At 36.4% G+C, this 15,097-nt stretch overlaps 1 protein-coding gene across 2 annotated transcripts in view; it reads right to left on the reverse strand.

Moving 5' to 3' along the window:
• Positions 1-15,097, reverse strand: part of CLIP4 (CAP-Gly domain containing linker protein family member 4) — a 56,789-nt gene that overhangs the window by 11,200 nt on the left and 30,492 nt on the right. For both annotated transcript variants that reach the window (XM_074331840.2, XM_074331838.2), the window contains exons 10-14: positions 14,935-15,024; positions 13,961-14,104; positions 11,652-11,786; positions 7,384-7,507; positions 3,278-3,342 (exon numbers count right to left, since the gene is read on the reverse strand). In XM_074331840.2, the coding sequence (XP_074187941.1) occupies positions 3,278-3,342; positions 7,384-7,507; positions 11,652-11,786; positions 13,961-14,104; positions 14,935-15,024 (558 nt within the window). The remainder of the gene's footprint in view (positions 1-3,277; positions 3,343-7,383; positions 7,508-11,651; positions 11,787-13,960; positions 14,105-14,934; positions 15,025-15,097) is intronic.

A 15,097-nucleotide genomic window follows, 5' to 3' on the forward strand; every position in this document is an offset into this window, starting at 1 on the left:
AATGGAACTACTTTTGCAGAAGAAAAAAATATATATTGGTTATATAATATAAAAACCATTATAATAATGTGAAATTTGTAGGGGAAATAAAATAAAAACTGAATAACTTGTTTTCTAAAATTTTTCTGTTATTTTTGGAAAGAGTAAATATAATAATTAACTTCAGACTTTGCTAAGTATGTATGTCCAAGTACCTATAGTAATTGCTAAGAAACAAATTCATAGGTAAAACTTTTATATACACAGAGAATAGAATGGAAAGAAGAGGGGTAAGACTATAACCAGAATGAAGTCAAGAAAGAAAAACATTTAAATATAAAAAAAAGTGAAAAAGTAGAAAACAAATAAAATAGCATAAATAAATCCAAATATATTAGTAATTAAAATAAATGGAATAAGTGAAACTCTAACTCAAGTTATAAGACAAAGACTATCAAACTATAATTTAAAAAAAAAAAAAGAAGTAAAACCCAACTATATTCTATTTAGAAAATATTCCAAAAACATAAGAACATAGAAAGGTTACAAGGCAGTGGATAGGAAAAATATATATTAGGCAAATGGTTAACAAAAAGAAAGCTGACATAAGATAAAATTATTATAAAAGCATTATAATTATATTAACATCAAGAAGTGACGTAGTTGGTATAAATCTAATAAAACATGTAAAAAATCTATATGAGGAAAACTATAAAACGCTGATGTAAGAAATCAAAGATCTAAATAAATGAAGAGGTATTCCATGTTTATGGATAGGAAGACTCAATATTAAGAGATCAGCTCTTTCCAATTTGACCTATATATACAATGTAATACCAATCAAAATCCCAGCAAATTATTTTGTGGACATCAACAAACTGATTGTAAAGTTTATATGGAAAAGCAAAAGGCCCAGAAAAAACAGCAAAATAATGAAGGAGAAGGTCAAAGTCAGAGGACTGACACTACTAAACTTGAAGAATTACTATAAAGTTATAGTAATCAAAACAGTGAGGTATTAGAGAAAATAAATAAATCAATGGAAGAGAATAGAAAGCCCAAAAATAGAGCCACCTAAATAGTCAACTGGTCTTTGACAAAAGAGCAAAGACAATTCACTGGAGAAAGGACAGTCTTTTTAATACATAGTGATGGACAAGTAGACATTCACATGCCAAAAAAAAAATCTATAGACACAGACCTTACCCCTTACACAAAAATTGGCTCAATGAATCATAGATCTAAATGTAAAACGCAAAACTATAAACTCCTAGAAGATAATACAGAAGAAAATCAGGGTGATCTTGGGTTTGTCAACACCAAAAGCATAATCCATGCAAAAAAAATTGATAGTGGATTAATTAAAATTAAAAACTTCTGCTCTGTGAAAGACAATGAAAAGACAAGTCACAGACTGAGAGAAAATATTTGTAAAACACACTCTGAGAAAGACCTAGTATCCAATATATACAGACTTCTTAAAGCTCAACAATAAGAAAACGATTTAAAAATGGACAAAAGAACTGAATGGACAACTCACCAAAGAAGATGTACAGATGGCAAATAAGCATGTGAAAAGACCCTCACCACCTGTTATGGGCTGAACTGCATCATTCCCCCCTACCCCCCACCAAAAAATCCTATCTCCACATACACTCACATTGCGAGATACTGGGGGCTGAAATCCTCGCCCCCAGTATCTCACGATGTGAGTATATGTGGAGATAGTAGTGAAGTGGCAGTTAAGGAAAGATGAGGCCATATGGTGGGGTCTAATCCGATATGACAAGTGTCCTTACAAGAAGAGATTAGGACACAGACACAAACAGAGGAAAAGACCACATGAAGACATGGGAGGAAGACAGCCGTCTATAAGGCAAGGAGACAGCCCTTAGAAGAAACAACCTTGCCGACCCCTCAGTCTTGGACTTCCAGCCTCCAGAATTGAGAAAATAAATTTCTGTTGTTTGAGCCACCCCATCTGTGGTAGTTTGTTATGCTAGCCCTAGCAAACTATGTCAACATCATATGTCAACACCATATGTCATTAGGGAATTTCAGATTATAATAAAACGAGATACTACTATACACCTATTTAGAATGGCAAAAATCCATAGGTCATAAAGTTGACCTCAACAAATATTTAAAGATTGGTAGTACACAAATCACTCTTTCACCAATGGCTATCCATATGGAAAAAAATAAAATTAGATCCTTACTATATGCAAAATCAATTGCAGGTGAACTGACAGAGAGGAAAAGCAAAAATAGAAAACTTTTAGAAAGCAATATAGGAAAATATTTTTATGATGTCTGTTTTAGGAAAAAAAATTTAAGACAAAATATGCAAAATATAATGGTTTGCTATTTTGACTACTCAAAAAATAATAACTTCTGCTCATCAAAATATACCAAAAAAAAAAAGGGAGGGAGACAAGTCCGAAACTAGGCAAGATATATGCAACACACAAAAACTGACAAAATATTAGTGTCCAAAATATATAAAGAAACTTACAAATTAATAAGATAAAGACAAACCAACCGAAAGGAAAATGGGCAAGAGACTTGAACAGGTACATTATAAAAGAAAAAATGTATATGGCCCATAAACATGAAAATAGGCTCAACCTCATTTGTAATCCAGAAAATGCAAATCTGAACCTCAATGAGAGACCACTTAAATCTGTCAGATGGGCAAAGACTTCTCAGTCAAATCAGACTAGCATTGGTGAGGTGAGGAGCAGCAGAGACTCATCCGCTGCTCATGAGAATGAACACTGCAAACAGTTCAGCGTTACCTAAGAAGGCTGGAGACATGGCCACCCCATGCCTGGCGATCCTAGAGAAACTTTTGCCAATGTGCACAGTGGTAAAAACAAGATATAATCTAAATATCCATCATGTATAGAATGAATAATATATTTTAAGGGAACACTAAATAACAAAATAGCAAACACTCAAAACCAAACAAGCATATTTGTTGATGTATCTATATATAAGTGATAAAGATATAAAGGAAATAAAAAGAATAATTAACATAAAATTCAAGACTCACACCTGAGGACAGGGTATATGAAAAGGGAGACAGAGGAGCTAGGGGGATACACAGGGGTTTCTAGAGCTTAGGTAGTTGTCTCCTTTAGCTAGGGGGTGGGTAATAGATGTCTGCTTTATGATTACACAAGCCACAAATACATTTTATACACTCTTTTATACAAATATATTTCACAATAAAATGCTTCAATAAGTAAATAAAAGCAAAGGAATAATTTTTAGGAACATAAAACTGTAATCTTACCAGGGTAAGAATGATTCTGTTTATTCGAAGAAATTTCTGAAAGCGTGTCCAGGGAATCTGTTACTCTGTGAATAAAACAAGTAATGCAAGCCTCATTAGAAGTAGCTGGTTTTTGGATTTAACACTGGCTCTTAACTGAGGTTTTCACACCAATGGTTCTTATTTCATTCGTTCGACAAGCATTTATTGAACATCTATTATGAACCAGGAATGAACTTCAATCTAGCATCGGAGACAGGCAATAATCAAACAGAAAAGGTCCTTGTAATCTAAGGATAATTAGTACAGGAAAAGTCAACTTCAAGTGAATTCACTTAAAATAGGGACCTGACTTTATTTCTTTGAAACTTTATCTTCAAAGTTGAAACTAAAATATATGAAAATAAATTTATTTCATATTAAATTTAAGCAATGTTAGATTATAATTGTAAAAACATCACATTCTTAAATTTGAAAAAAAGGTATCACCTGAGTCTGTGTATATGTGTGATTTTTCTGATAAATTGTATGGCCAATACAATTAAACATTTTTTACTTTATATTTGACTCTAAGCCCAATCATAAAGGTCACTTTCTTGACAGGTTTCTCTTTATTTTTTAATATTCAGATCATTCTTTATTTTTTAAAGGCCAATCCTAACAGTTTCATTTTCTTTGAATTGTTTATTGACGTAACCTGCAAAGCCTTCATTCTGTCAGTCTTTTCCTCCAGCATACTTCGTTACCATCAAGAAATCCTGAAATTCTTGCCATATTTGCAATTTCATCTTGCAATTCATATGCATCTTTTTTTTTTTACATGATATGCAACATACAGCAATCAATGACAGACTGACGAACACAAAAAAATATGACTGGATGAAAAGGAGAGATACTTGAATTAAGTGGTGATGGATAGTTGACAACTTAATTTTTTAAATATCAGTTCATTAGTAAAAGGACCTATTTATTAGTGAGAACTAAGAATAAGAAAATTAATACTATCCTGATGAAGACTACTTGGACAAAAGATAGATAGATAGATAGATAGATAGATAGATAGATAGATAGATAGATAGATAGATAGATAGATAGATAGATAAATATAAATATCTAGTCAGTGAGTTTTCTTAGAATTTCTCTAAAGCAATATTGATTGACTTACATGTTAATAGAAGAAAAAATATTACCTAGATGAAAGTCGGGTGATAGCAGAAAGCCATCCAAGCAGAGGAAATAACAAGTGCAAAGATTCTGGGACAGGAGGCACAATTTTTAAACATGAAGAGTGGGAAAAAAGACCAGCTACAATCTGGGAGGAGCTCTAAAATTCTTCCTTCTTGAAGATCAGTAGTGTCTTTAAAGAGCTCCAAAGCTGGTTTAAATTAGAAACTTCTCAAAATCAGGGACCATGTCTGTTTTATTTGCTTATAGAATGCCTAGCACAGCACAAAGTACTAAAAGACACTTAATAGTATTTGATGATGATGAATGAGACAATCAGAAGATGACAGGAAGACAGCTGGATTGGAATAGCAGTTCATTTAGAGAGAGCACTGTTTCTTTTAAGAAGAGGGAGCTGCTATTAAATGAATCACCTTAAAGAAGACCAAATAGAAGGCAAGAAAAAAACGTAGTAGAAAACGTGCTCCGTTCACAAAGCGAGAAAAAGATGAAACTGTAAGTGGCTTCACAATATAAAAGAGAAGAAAAGCAGTTACAGCATAAAAAACACTACACTAGATTTGATCAATATTTACTGTGCCTACAGTATGCCAAACTGTTCTCTGGGTAATCAAATATGAAATGAAGAATTCCGGTCCTCACAACTAGGAGACAAATTAAAACTGGTAAGAGTCTGCAGCGGTGTGTTAATGAAGATTTGTCCAAAGTAATATGAGAACCCAGAAGACGGACTGGTGACTCAGCGAAGATTTCACTCCCAGATTCGTCGTTTATAAGATACTGAGCCTCTTTTAACCGTTACAGGGCAATGGTTAAGGGCAAACATTCTGACGCTAGACTACCTGGGTTCAAATCCCATCCTGGGAGCTGTGTACAACCGCACAACTCACTTACCCTCTCTGTGGTTTACTGTCCTCATCAGTGAAATAGGGATAATTACACCACCTGACCCACAGCGTTGCTACTGCAATTCGTGCAGCGCAGCCAAAGCAGTGCCAGCACACGTCAGTGCTGTTCACTAGCTGTGACCTCTTTTTCTTCATTTATAAAATGACTACCAAAAAACAGCCAACTGTCTAAAAGCAGGGGCTTAGGGAAAAACAACAAAATAACAAACCCGGGCTGAGTTCAGCTCCACCATTAACTAGTGTAGGAGATCAAAATATGCCACTTCAAGCCATGCCACTCTGGCATAGGGATGGTTTTAAGCTGAAGACCTATGAGAACCAACCAACACAGGCAGAGGCTTTCTCTGACTCTTTATTCGCCTAAAACAGAGCCTCCAAAAAAAAGAACTCATTTGTCATTAATCCCCTGCCCCGCAGTTTCATCAAATAGGAAAGACTGACTCTTATTATCACAGGAGAGGAGATGAGAAGTCAACACCACACCCAGACAGACACTGCCACAAACTACCCAGCCAGACATTGTCACAAATTATCGTGTCTCCCATCTATTTTCCTAAGGGCCTGTTTGTCTTTCCTAAAAATCATTTGCTCCTTCCCCGCACTTTTCCCATTAAGATAGTCTGTAAACTCTCAGATCTCACCAGTCTTGAGTATTCACTTCTTTCTGTGATGCCCGTGCAGGTAAAATGAAATAAATTTGTGTTGCCTTTTCTCCTGTTAATCTATCTGTTGTCAGTCTGAATCACAGACACACATACACTCCCCCAACCCCAGCTACTGACCCTAAGAGGGTAGAGAAGTTTTTCCTCCCCTACACTAGCTATATGACTTGAGCTAAATTCCTTTACCTCTTGAAACTTTTCTTCCCCTGCAGAATGGGAATGATCAAAATACCTCACTAGGTTTGGGGTGATTAATGAGCTATGCACCTAAAGGGCACTGTACAGAGCCTACCACTTAGTAAATGCTCAGTAAATATCCGTAGCAGCTATTGTACATTTCCAGCTCACCTGACCAAATACTTACTAGGATCAAATGAAACATTTAATTGAAGACACTTTGTAAACTGCAAAGCATTATATGTTAAATGCTATGTTATCATAAATAATAAGCAAAGAATTATATCAAGTACATCATAGAAGAAGAAAAATAATACAAAAATTAGATGTAATTATACCATACGAAAAGGAAAATGAAGAAGAAAGTGGATGTAAAAACTGATAAATTTGCCAGGAGGTAGTCACACAGTCTAATGGGAAGTAAACCGGACAAGACTCCCAGGTTGTGATCACAGATCTAGTCTCATGAATGTGATTACACCACATATGTTATTTCCTATTTAAAGATTAGCACCCCACTTGCCATCCACTGAAAAGCACACCAAACCAACCTCTTTCAGCCCATCAGTCATCCCATATCACGGTACCTGGAATTTCATGACGACTTAGTTTCTGCTCAACTTATTTTTTAAAACCAGAGTGAGCTGGTACAAAAGTGTACTATTTTAAGGAGAGACTCTAAGGAGGTATATTATATATAAATCCTTAAAGCTTCACTTCCCCCAAAGATCTACTGCCTATCTATTTTTGAAAACTAAAGAAATCAGAGGAAAAAGCCATTTGGGTTCCATTAGGTTTGTAGGAGAATGAATGGGGTGCCTGCTGGCAGGAAATTTAATGTAGTTAGGCTGTGACTGCAGCAATCAGAGAGCATTTTCACTTTTGTTTGCATGACAGATTAAGCGGCTGCTCTCACTGTTCTTAGCTGCAAACGCCACTTGTAATAGCCTACACATACTCATAGGGTTTGTAAATGAGGAATAAAGAAGGTTTTTAAAATTGCAAATCCTCAGCAAAGCAAATTTATCTTTCCATGAGCCTTCTCTCTGAAGAAGGTGGCTGGTTGGTCAACCCCTTGAAAAAAGACCAGAGCTGTCGTCAGTGCAACCTCCTCAATACAAAATTAGGGACTGTAACTAGAAACCACCACAAATTACAAGTTCTTGTGAATAAACATGAATTCCACATTTCTCACCTTTGTACCCTGGAAGGGGGAGCAAATATTCCATATCTTGGAGAGCAACTGAAATACTGCACGCCTCCAACGGAACCATCATTCTTGCCGTGGGGTTTCTCAAGCTCTATACCGTACCAATATCCTAGAACAAGAATTGGAGGTTTAAAAAGCATCTGCACCGTATCCAAAGCTGTTATTCTGATATACAACCCAACGTCTAGATGGTTTCACATTTTCACAAACGACGGAAATGACGAAAGATCATCATTAAGCTTTCAAATGATAAAATTTGGAAAGTGGAAAAATGAACAGGAAAAACACTTTACAAGCTTAATTGCAGAGTAGTACATTAAGAGAGAATGAAAAAAGGCACAAAGATTTGGCAAGGATTAGCTGCTATGCAATTAGGATGTGACCAAAATATACCTAAAAGCTATAATGAATAAGAAACTGTCCCTGACTCGGTAATACAGTGTGTTTCAGTGAGAGAAGTGTAGCATAATCTGGAGACGTATAAATCATAAAATGAACATGCGATCTTTTCATTTCACTCTCCCAATATTAGAACACCACAAACAGCTCTTGAACAATTAAAGCACAAAAATAATACGGAAAATATGACTAGACGTCATGTTGATTCTTATTTTATTTTTCCCCACCCAGGATGAAAAGAAATATTCTTTTTAATCTAAATGAAAAGATTTAGGTTAGCTAATAGGAAGAATTATCTGGAAGACTTTTAACTATTTAAAAGGATCCACTCCGAGGACAGTAACAGGATTTCCTTTTCTAGAAACCCTAAAATTAAAGTAGAGGGGTTGCTTTTAATGTGATAAACATAAGGTAAATGCACAAATACTCAAAAAGATTCTTGAATTGAGGGTGCCTCAAGACCAGTTAAAAGTGCCTAATAATCCATTCACTTTTTATTTCAAAGGAGAATACAGTAGTAATTGCATCTGGTCTCTTACAATCATTATCAAATAAAAATAGAAGGACATAGGTATTGAGAAACATTGCAAGTTACAAATTCCAAAATACGAAAATATTGTTTCTTTCGGATTGCTACTTCGAAGAGTCAATTATATAACATCTAAAAAGACAACCCAGAAGTTCTTTTGCCTGTTATGCTCAAAAAGATGATACTCGAGCCCATTTCCAGATATTGGAGTTTTAGTTGAAAAGACTAATTGCATGACCATGTCTTTCATACTTAAGCAGTCTTACTATGCACAAGTAGAGAGTAATGTATACAAACCTATTGCTTAGATACTAGTGCTCTGAAAATAGGTCATCACATTTCTGAATGTCATTAACCAGGTTAGCCCAGTTGCCATTGTTATTTCTCTGCAGAGTGCTAGAGTTATAATTTTCAGAATTTTACTTCCCCCTCTGCCTTTGATGCTTTTCTATATATTTTTTTGCATTTTCCCATTTGAATATACCATTTAACTGCTATATTTACCATATAACTCTTAAAAATGTGTAACACAAAGGACAGACATTATGACAAGTGTTAACAACAGTGATGGCACATTGTCTGGTAGTGGTGAGGTATGGATATCTTCCCATTTACATGGTATTGTATTTCCCCGAAAATAAGACCTAGCCGGACAATCAGCTCTAATGTGTCTTTTAGAGAAAAAATTAATATAAGACCTGGTCTTATTTTACTATTATATAAGACCAGGTATAATATAATATAATATTAATATATATAATATAATACCTGGTCTTATATAAGACTGGGTCTTTTTTTTTTTAATTAAAGTTTATTGGGGTGACAATTGTTAGTAAAGTTACATAGATTTCAGGCGTACAATTCTGTATTACATCATCTATAAATCCCATTGTGCATTCACCACTCAGAGTCAGTTCTCCTTCCATCACCATATATTTGATCCCCTTTACCCTCATCTACCATCCCTCTACCCCCTTACCCTCTGGTAACCACTAAACTATTGTCTGTGTCTATGAGTTTTTGTTTCTCTTGTTCTTTTGTTGTTTTTGGTTTATATACCACATATCAGTGAAATCATAAGGTTCTCTGTTTTTTCTGTCTGACTTATTTCACTTAGCATTATAATCTCAAGATCCATTCATGTTGTCACAAATGGTCCTATTTCATCTTTTCTTACCGCCGAATAGTATTCCATTATGTATATATCACAATTCTTTATCCATTCATCTATCGAAGGACATTTTGGTTATTTCCATGTCTTGGCCACCGTAAACAAAGCTGCAATGAACATTGGAGCACACATGTCTTTATGTATAAATGTTTTCAGATTTTTTGGGTAGATACCCAGGAAAGGGATTGCTGGGTCATACGAAGACCGTCTTATATAGTATAAGACTGGGTCTTATATTAATTTTTGCTCCAAAACATGTATTAGAGCTGATTGTCCGGCTAGGTCTTATTTTCAGGGAAACACAGTAATATTCTTTCAGAGGTAGCACTGATAAAAATGCTAAAGAAGCTAAACAGTCCTCTCTCAGGTCTAGATTTTATAACCTGTAAAAGTCTAGATATTACCACTTGTCCATAGAACTGATCAATCAACTTTCAGTGCCATAAGAAATATATATGCTATTACTTTCTAAAAGGCAGAATGATTTGAACAAAAAAGTTTCTAAATTTTATTATATTTCCTTGTTACTCCCAAATTTCTAAATGCTTCACATTAGGAATTTAAAAATTAAAAGTCAAACTAAGTGATCAATTGTATCCAATGAATCAAACCATTCCAGCCTTGTCTAATATAACCCTGGAAAGGAAACTCCAAAGACATACGGTGATTGAGAAAATATAAACCTACATTGGGACCCTAAGTTTTTATTTCAGAACTATATTAAGAACATCCCAACTAAAATCAATTACTACATGGAGACCTAAAAGAAACATTAATTATAAAACATACAGCCCATCTCAAATCAATTAGTTGGACTCCAGTTAAAAGCGCTGTTAATGAAACAAGAATGCGTTGGGGGCGGCCGGCTAGCTCAGTCGGTTAGAGTGCGGTGCTCATAGCACCAAGGTCACCGGTTCGATTCCCACATGGGCCCCTGTGAGCTGCGCCGTCCACACTAGATTGAAACAACTACTTGACTTGGAACTGACAGGTCCTGGAAAAACACACTTAAAATAAAAGTTGAAAAAAAAGAATGTGTTGGGAGACAGTTCTCCATGGCGCTCTCGTGTTTCTGCATGTTTTATGGACAGAGGCATTGTGTCTTTTCATGGATGTTTGTACAGAGGGCAGCCTTGGAGGAGAGAGACAGAGTCCCTCCCCCCATACGATCCCGTCTGGTATATCGGTTCAGGTTCCTTAAGCTCACGGCCCCTCTCCTACAGCGTAAACGGCTGGGTATGCAGGGGTCTGGGCCCTCTCTACACATCTCACCCTCTGGGAACTGTTGCTCTGGGAACAAGTGTAAGAAAGTGCTGACACTCTGGCTACCGCTGCTGTTGTGAGTACTAAAGTCCTCTGTCTCTGACCCAGGAGCCCAGCATCTTCTGCCAGCACCTGTGCAATGGTAGCAATCTAGCTCATTTAGTTACAAATAGGAAAATGTCAGATCCTTCACAGTTCTTGACAGACTGCTGCAAACTTTTTTAAAAATCCAAGTTCTAGGTCACCTGTTCCTTACATGCTGCTATGCCACCATGTGTCAAAATAGCATATTGCTTTTTAAAACATATAAGCATGGTTTCATTCAACTGGCTTCTATTTGCAATGACAATCACTAAAAAAAAAAATGCAAAAGAAAGAAAATCTTTCTTTCAGAAACGTAAGTATAGATTGGAATGAATATATAAATATACAAACGTGTATTTTTAAGGTCCCAGGGTATACAAAAGCTTTTCCATTTTCCTTTGAAGCCCTGCTTGCTTTTCTCTCCAATCCATTCTGATCAAAGCTACATGCAGTTAACGCATAAGTACTCATTTTCAAGATTATCCTGAGAAGAAATCTAATCCTACAATGTTTTCTCGGTTATTAAGCACACTTGGCAATCAGTGACAGTAAACTTGAAGAGTGACAACTAATTTTAACACCAGGCAATTTAAAATACAATTGGAAAGAAAAATTTTTGGATAACAAACAGTCTACCTGAGTACCAACCGTCTGCATTTTAACCCTGTTGTGTATTTTCTGCACCATAGCTACCAAGAGCTGTTAAATCAAGAATTCTTTATTCTTAAATAGTATTCACATGTGAAATTCTAAATCTTTTGTATTCTAAAGGATGCAAATTGAGCAAAAAGCATACAGAGGTGTTACCTGGAGCAAAGTTGGTTGTCCCGAAGAACTTAATAGTGCCAATTCTCTGGCCAACCACCAACACTCTATCTCCAAGTTGGAGGTCTCCTTCACAAGGGGTCTCATTTGCTACCGATGTTGCTGAGGAATTCAAACCTGTTTAATTGTTTGGTGGGGGAAGGGGATAGGGTAGGAAAAGAGAAGAAAACAAAATAAAGGGAACAAAACTCAAAAAGCACATTAGCCAAAAAAAAATCACTATGTATTCTAACCAGTCTAGTTGGTGGGAGAGTTCAATATATGATGCCTTTCATTATCGATGTCATCTGCAGTTCCGTTTCTCACAGGTGATGTCAAGCTACTCAAAGGAAATGTGAAAGATTTCCTCAGAAAATTATTGCCACAGGAACTTAACACACATGTCCCTGATCAACGCTATCCAGATTGCCTGGTGGCAGTCTCTCCAAGAACAGAGGTCAGACACTTTCTATCAAGGGCTAGATAGCAAATATTTCAGGCTTTGCAAGCCATATTGCCTCTGTCACAACTACTCACGGCGGCTGTTGTAGCACAGAAGCAGACATAGACAGAATGGGCGTGGCATGTTCCAATTAAACTTCATTTACAAAAATAGATGGTAGGTTGGATTTTAGCCCATGCGTTGTCCCCGTTCTAGTAAAATGCTACTATTATAGCAGTTCACAGGGATTCAGTATAAATGATACAGACAGGAATATGATTTGCAAGTGAAACTGCTATCAGGTTCCAATTACCTCAAATTCATTTCCTTATTAGGAACAAAATCGCTCCCCCCTCACCTTGAGTCAAACCTAAACCCTGAAATGCCCACCATTAAACCTCAGAAGTACTGGAGAAATACTGTCTGGAAAGCTGTTCAATTATGACAGAGAAGAGGTGGGCCTTTGAGGCTTCTCCCATCAGTCCATAAACAGATTTGGATAGCGGTCATCTGGGAAGGCCTAGAGGACTCCTCGTGAGGACACGGGATAGAGGATAAGTCATACAGTTAGAGGGGGAGAAACTGAAAACAGGGCAACCAATGAGCAGCCGCAGATGGCACCTGTACAGAGAGGCACTAGCTCAGCTCTCTGCCAGCCGCCCATGAGGGGTCTGCAGACCCAGGAGCATGAGGAAGAGCGAAAGGTACCTGGGATGGAGGCAGACTCTAAGCACAGACACACCTGAGGGCAAAGCCCACATGTGCCATTTACAAGCTGCCACTGCCCACCATGGCTCACCTCCCTAAGGCTCGGTTTCCTCACTCAAAAATGAGGATGATAATAACAGTACCTACCCCATAGGTTTATTTTGAGAATTAAATGAATTAAGGTACATAAAGTGCCTAGAACAGTACCTGAAATAATAAGTACGAGGTGTGATTACAAACGATAGTGAATGTTTAAAAAAAAAATTATTACAGTAAAAGACACATTGCCATTGATCCCCCTCAAAATACTCCCCCTCACTTCAAACACATTTATCCCATCGTTCTTGCCACTTTCTGAAGCAGTTCTGCAAGTCCTCTTTCACGAGTGTATTTACTTCATCTTCTATTATGACAATGCTCCATCACTTCTGGTACGGCAATTTCTGTCAAATAAAAACATTACAGTGTGTCCTCATCCACCTCATTCAGCGGATCTGGCACTGTGCGACTTCTGGCTCTTCCCCAAAGTCAAAGTGACCATGAAAGAAAAACGTTTTTAATTGATTCAGGACATCGAGGCAGCCATGACAGCACAACCAAAGACACTCACAAAAGACTTCCAGAACTGCTTCAGAAAGTGGCAAGAACAATGGGATAAGTGTGTTCGAAGCGAGCGGGAGTATTTTGAGGGGGATTAATGGCAATGTGTCTTTTACTGTAATAAATTTTTATGTAAACATTCACCATATTTTTTAATCACACCTCACTGTATAGAATACATATTACTTATTATTATTATGAGGTTCAGATGAGAAAAGAAATAAGAAAGGTAACAAACTATACAGTTTCTATTATCTGAGAATCCATCATCAAGTTCTAAAATGAATCATAAAGGGTTGGAGCTAAGCCTTAGACACACAGGGAAGGAAGTCAATCCAGACAAGGCAAATGGTGTGAGCACTAAGAGAAAGGCTGAGAAATCCGGAGCACGCTTACGCAGGGGAGGGAAGTGGGGTCTGTGGGGGAGACAGGGAAGGATGCAAGAGGTTCAATGCGACTGAAGTAAAGGGTTCCTTCTACACATTTAAAAAGAGCAAATCTACTTACAAACAAACCAAGATAAAAAACACCAAGAAAGCCTGGTTGAAAAAGCCATAGATACCAGCAATGGCTCTAGATGAAACAGACGGGCTTTTGCTCGTTGTCTTCTTGCTATTGCTACGTGCATTCAGTTTCTTGGGGTAGTTCTGTCTGTGTTCCAAAGAAGACGAAGAGGATGAGCTGCTGATGGATCCAGGCAGGTTAACTAAAACAGGTGAAGGAAAAGAATAGATCAAAGCATGAAAAAAGTTCATCGATAAGGTGCTTTTCCGGGTAAATCTTTCTGAAACTCTCCACTTCGCTTCTTCAATTAGGGATTATCTAGGGTTGAATTAAGTGCTTGGTTGCATCCAAATATATCGTAGTTCATACATGAAAGATTTTATAACCCAAGCAACTGTATTTTATGGATTCATACCATATGATAACAATCTTATATAGGAAAAGGTCATCGCATCAATTAACTTAAACTGACTACTTATTTCCACCCACCACTCTCTCATCTCTCATTTTACATGGGACAGTGGCATCCCACCTTATTTATATAAAAAGCACTATTAATATGTGTTAAGGCAACAATGTTTACTATTAAAGTGTTCTGAGTTAACCTGAAGGCAAGCAGGAATACTTTCAAATTTCCTATTCATGCTCTATTCACCCAGTGACTTGATAGCTAAAGGCAACTTCGAATATTTTTATCGAGCCATCTCCACTAAGTAATTTCTTCTTATTTTCTTAACATTTAGTCCAGTAGTTCTTTAAATTAAGTGAACATAAGAATTATAATACAAGATTTTATACATATATGTATACACAGATATAGATATAGATATAGATATAGATATAGATATAGATATAGATATAGATATAGATATAGATGAGCTTCTTAGGGGATTGTCAAGGATAAATTTTTACTATGATGATTTTTTCCTTACAACTTTAAAGTTTAGCCCCCATATAAGCTTTATTACCACATTATTTAAATGCTCCATCATGAAATTAAATTTGAGGAACAGAAGCGATAAATTATATTACCATCTTTCTCTGTTAGAGTTTTCAATTCTTCACCAGGAGGCAATGAAAGTGTGGATTCAGAAGCACTGTCTTTTTTTGATGTCATTAATCCTAAGACATAGAAACAAAACACTTTCAGCAAGAAAGAACTTTTTGGTTAATATTAAAAATAAAAATGTATTTC

The sequence above is a fragment of the Rhinolophus sinicus genome, chromosome 2, assembly GCF_057876585.1.
Source record: "Rhinolophus sinicus isolate RSI-liver-muscle chromosome 2, RSI-T2T, whole genome shotgun sequence".
NCBI classification, from domain to species: Eukaryota; Metazoa; Chordata; class Mammalia; order Chiroptera; family Rhinolophidae; genus Rhinolophus; species Rhinolophus sinicus.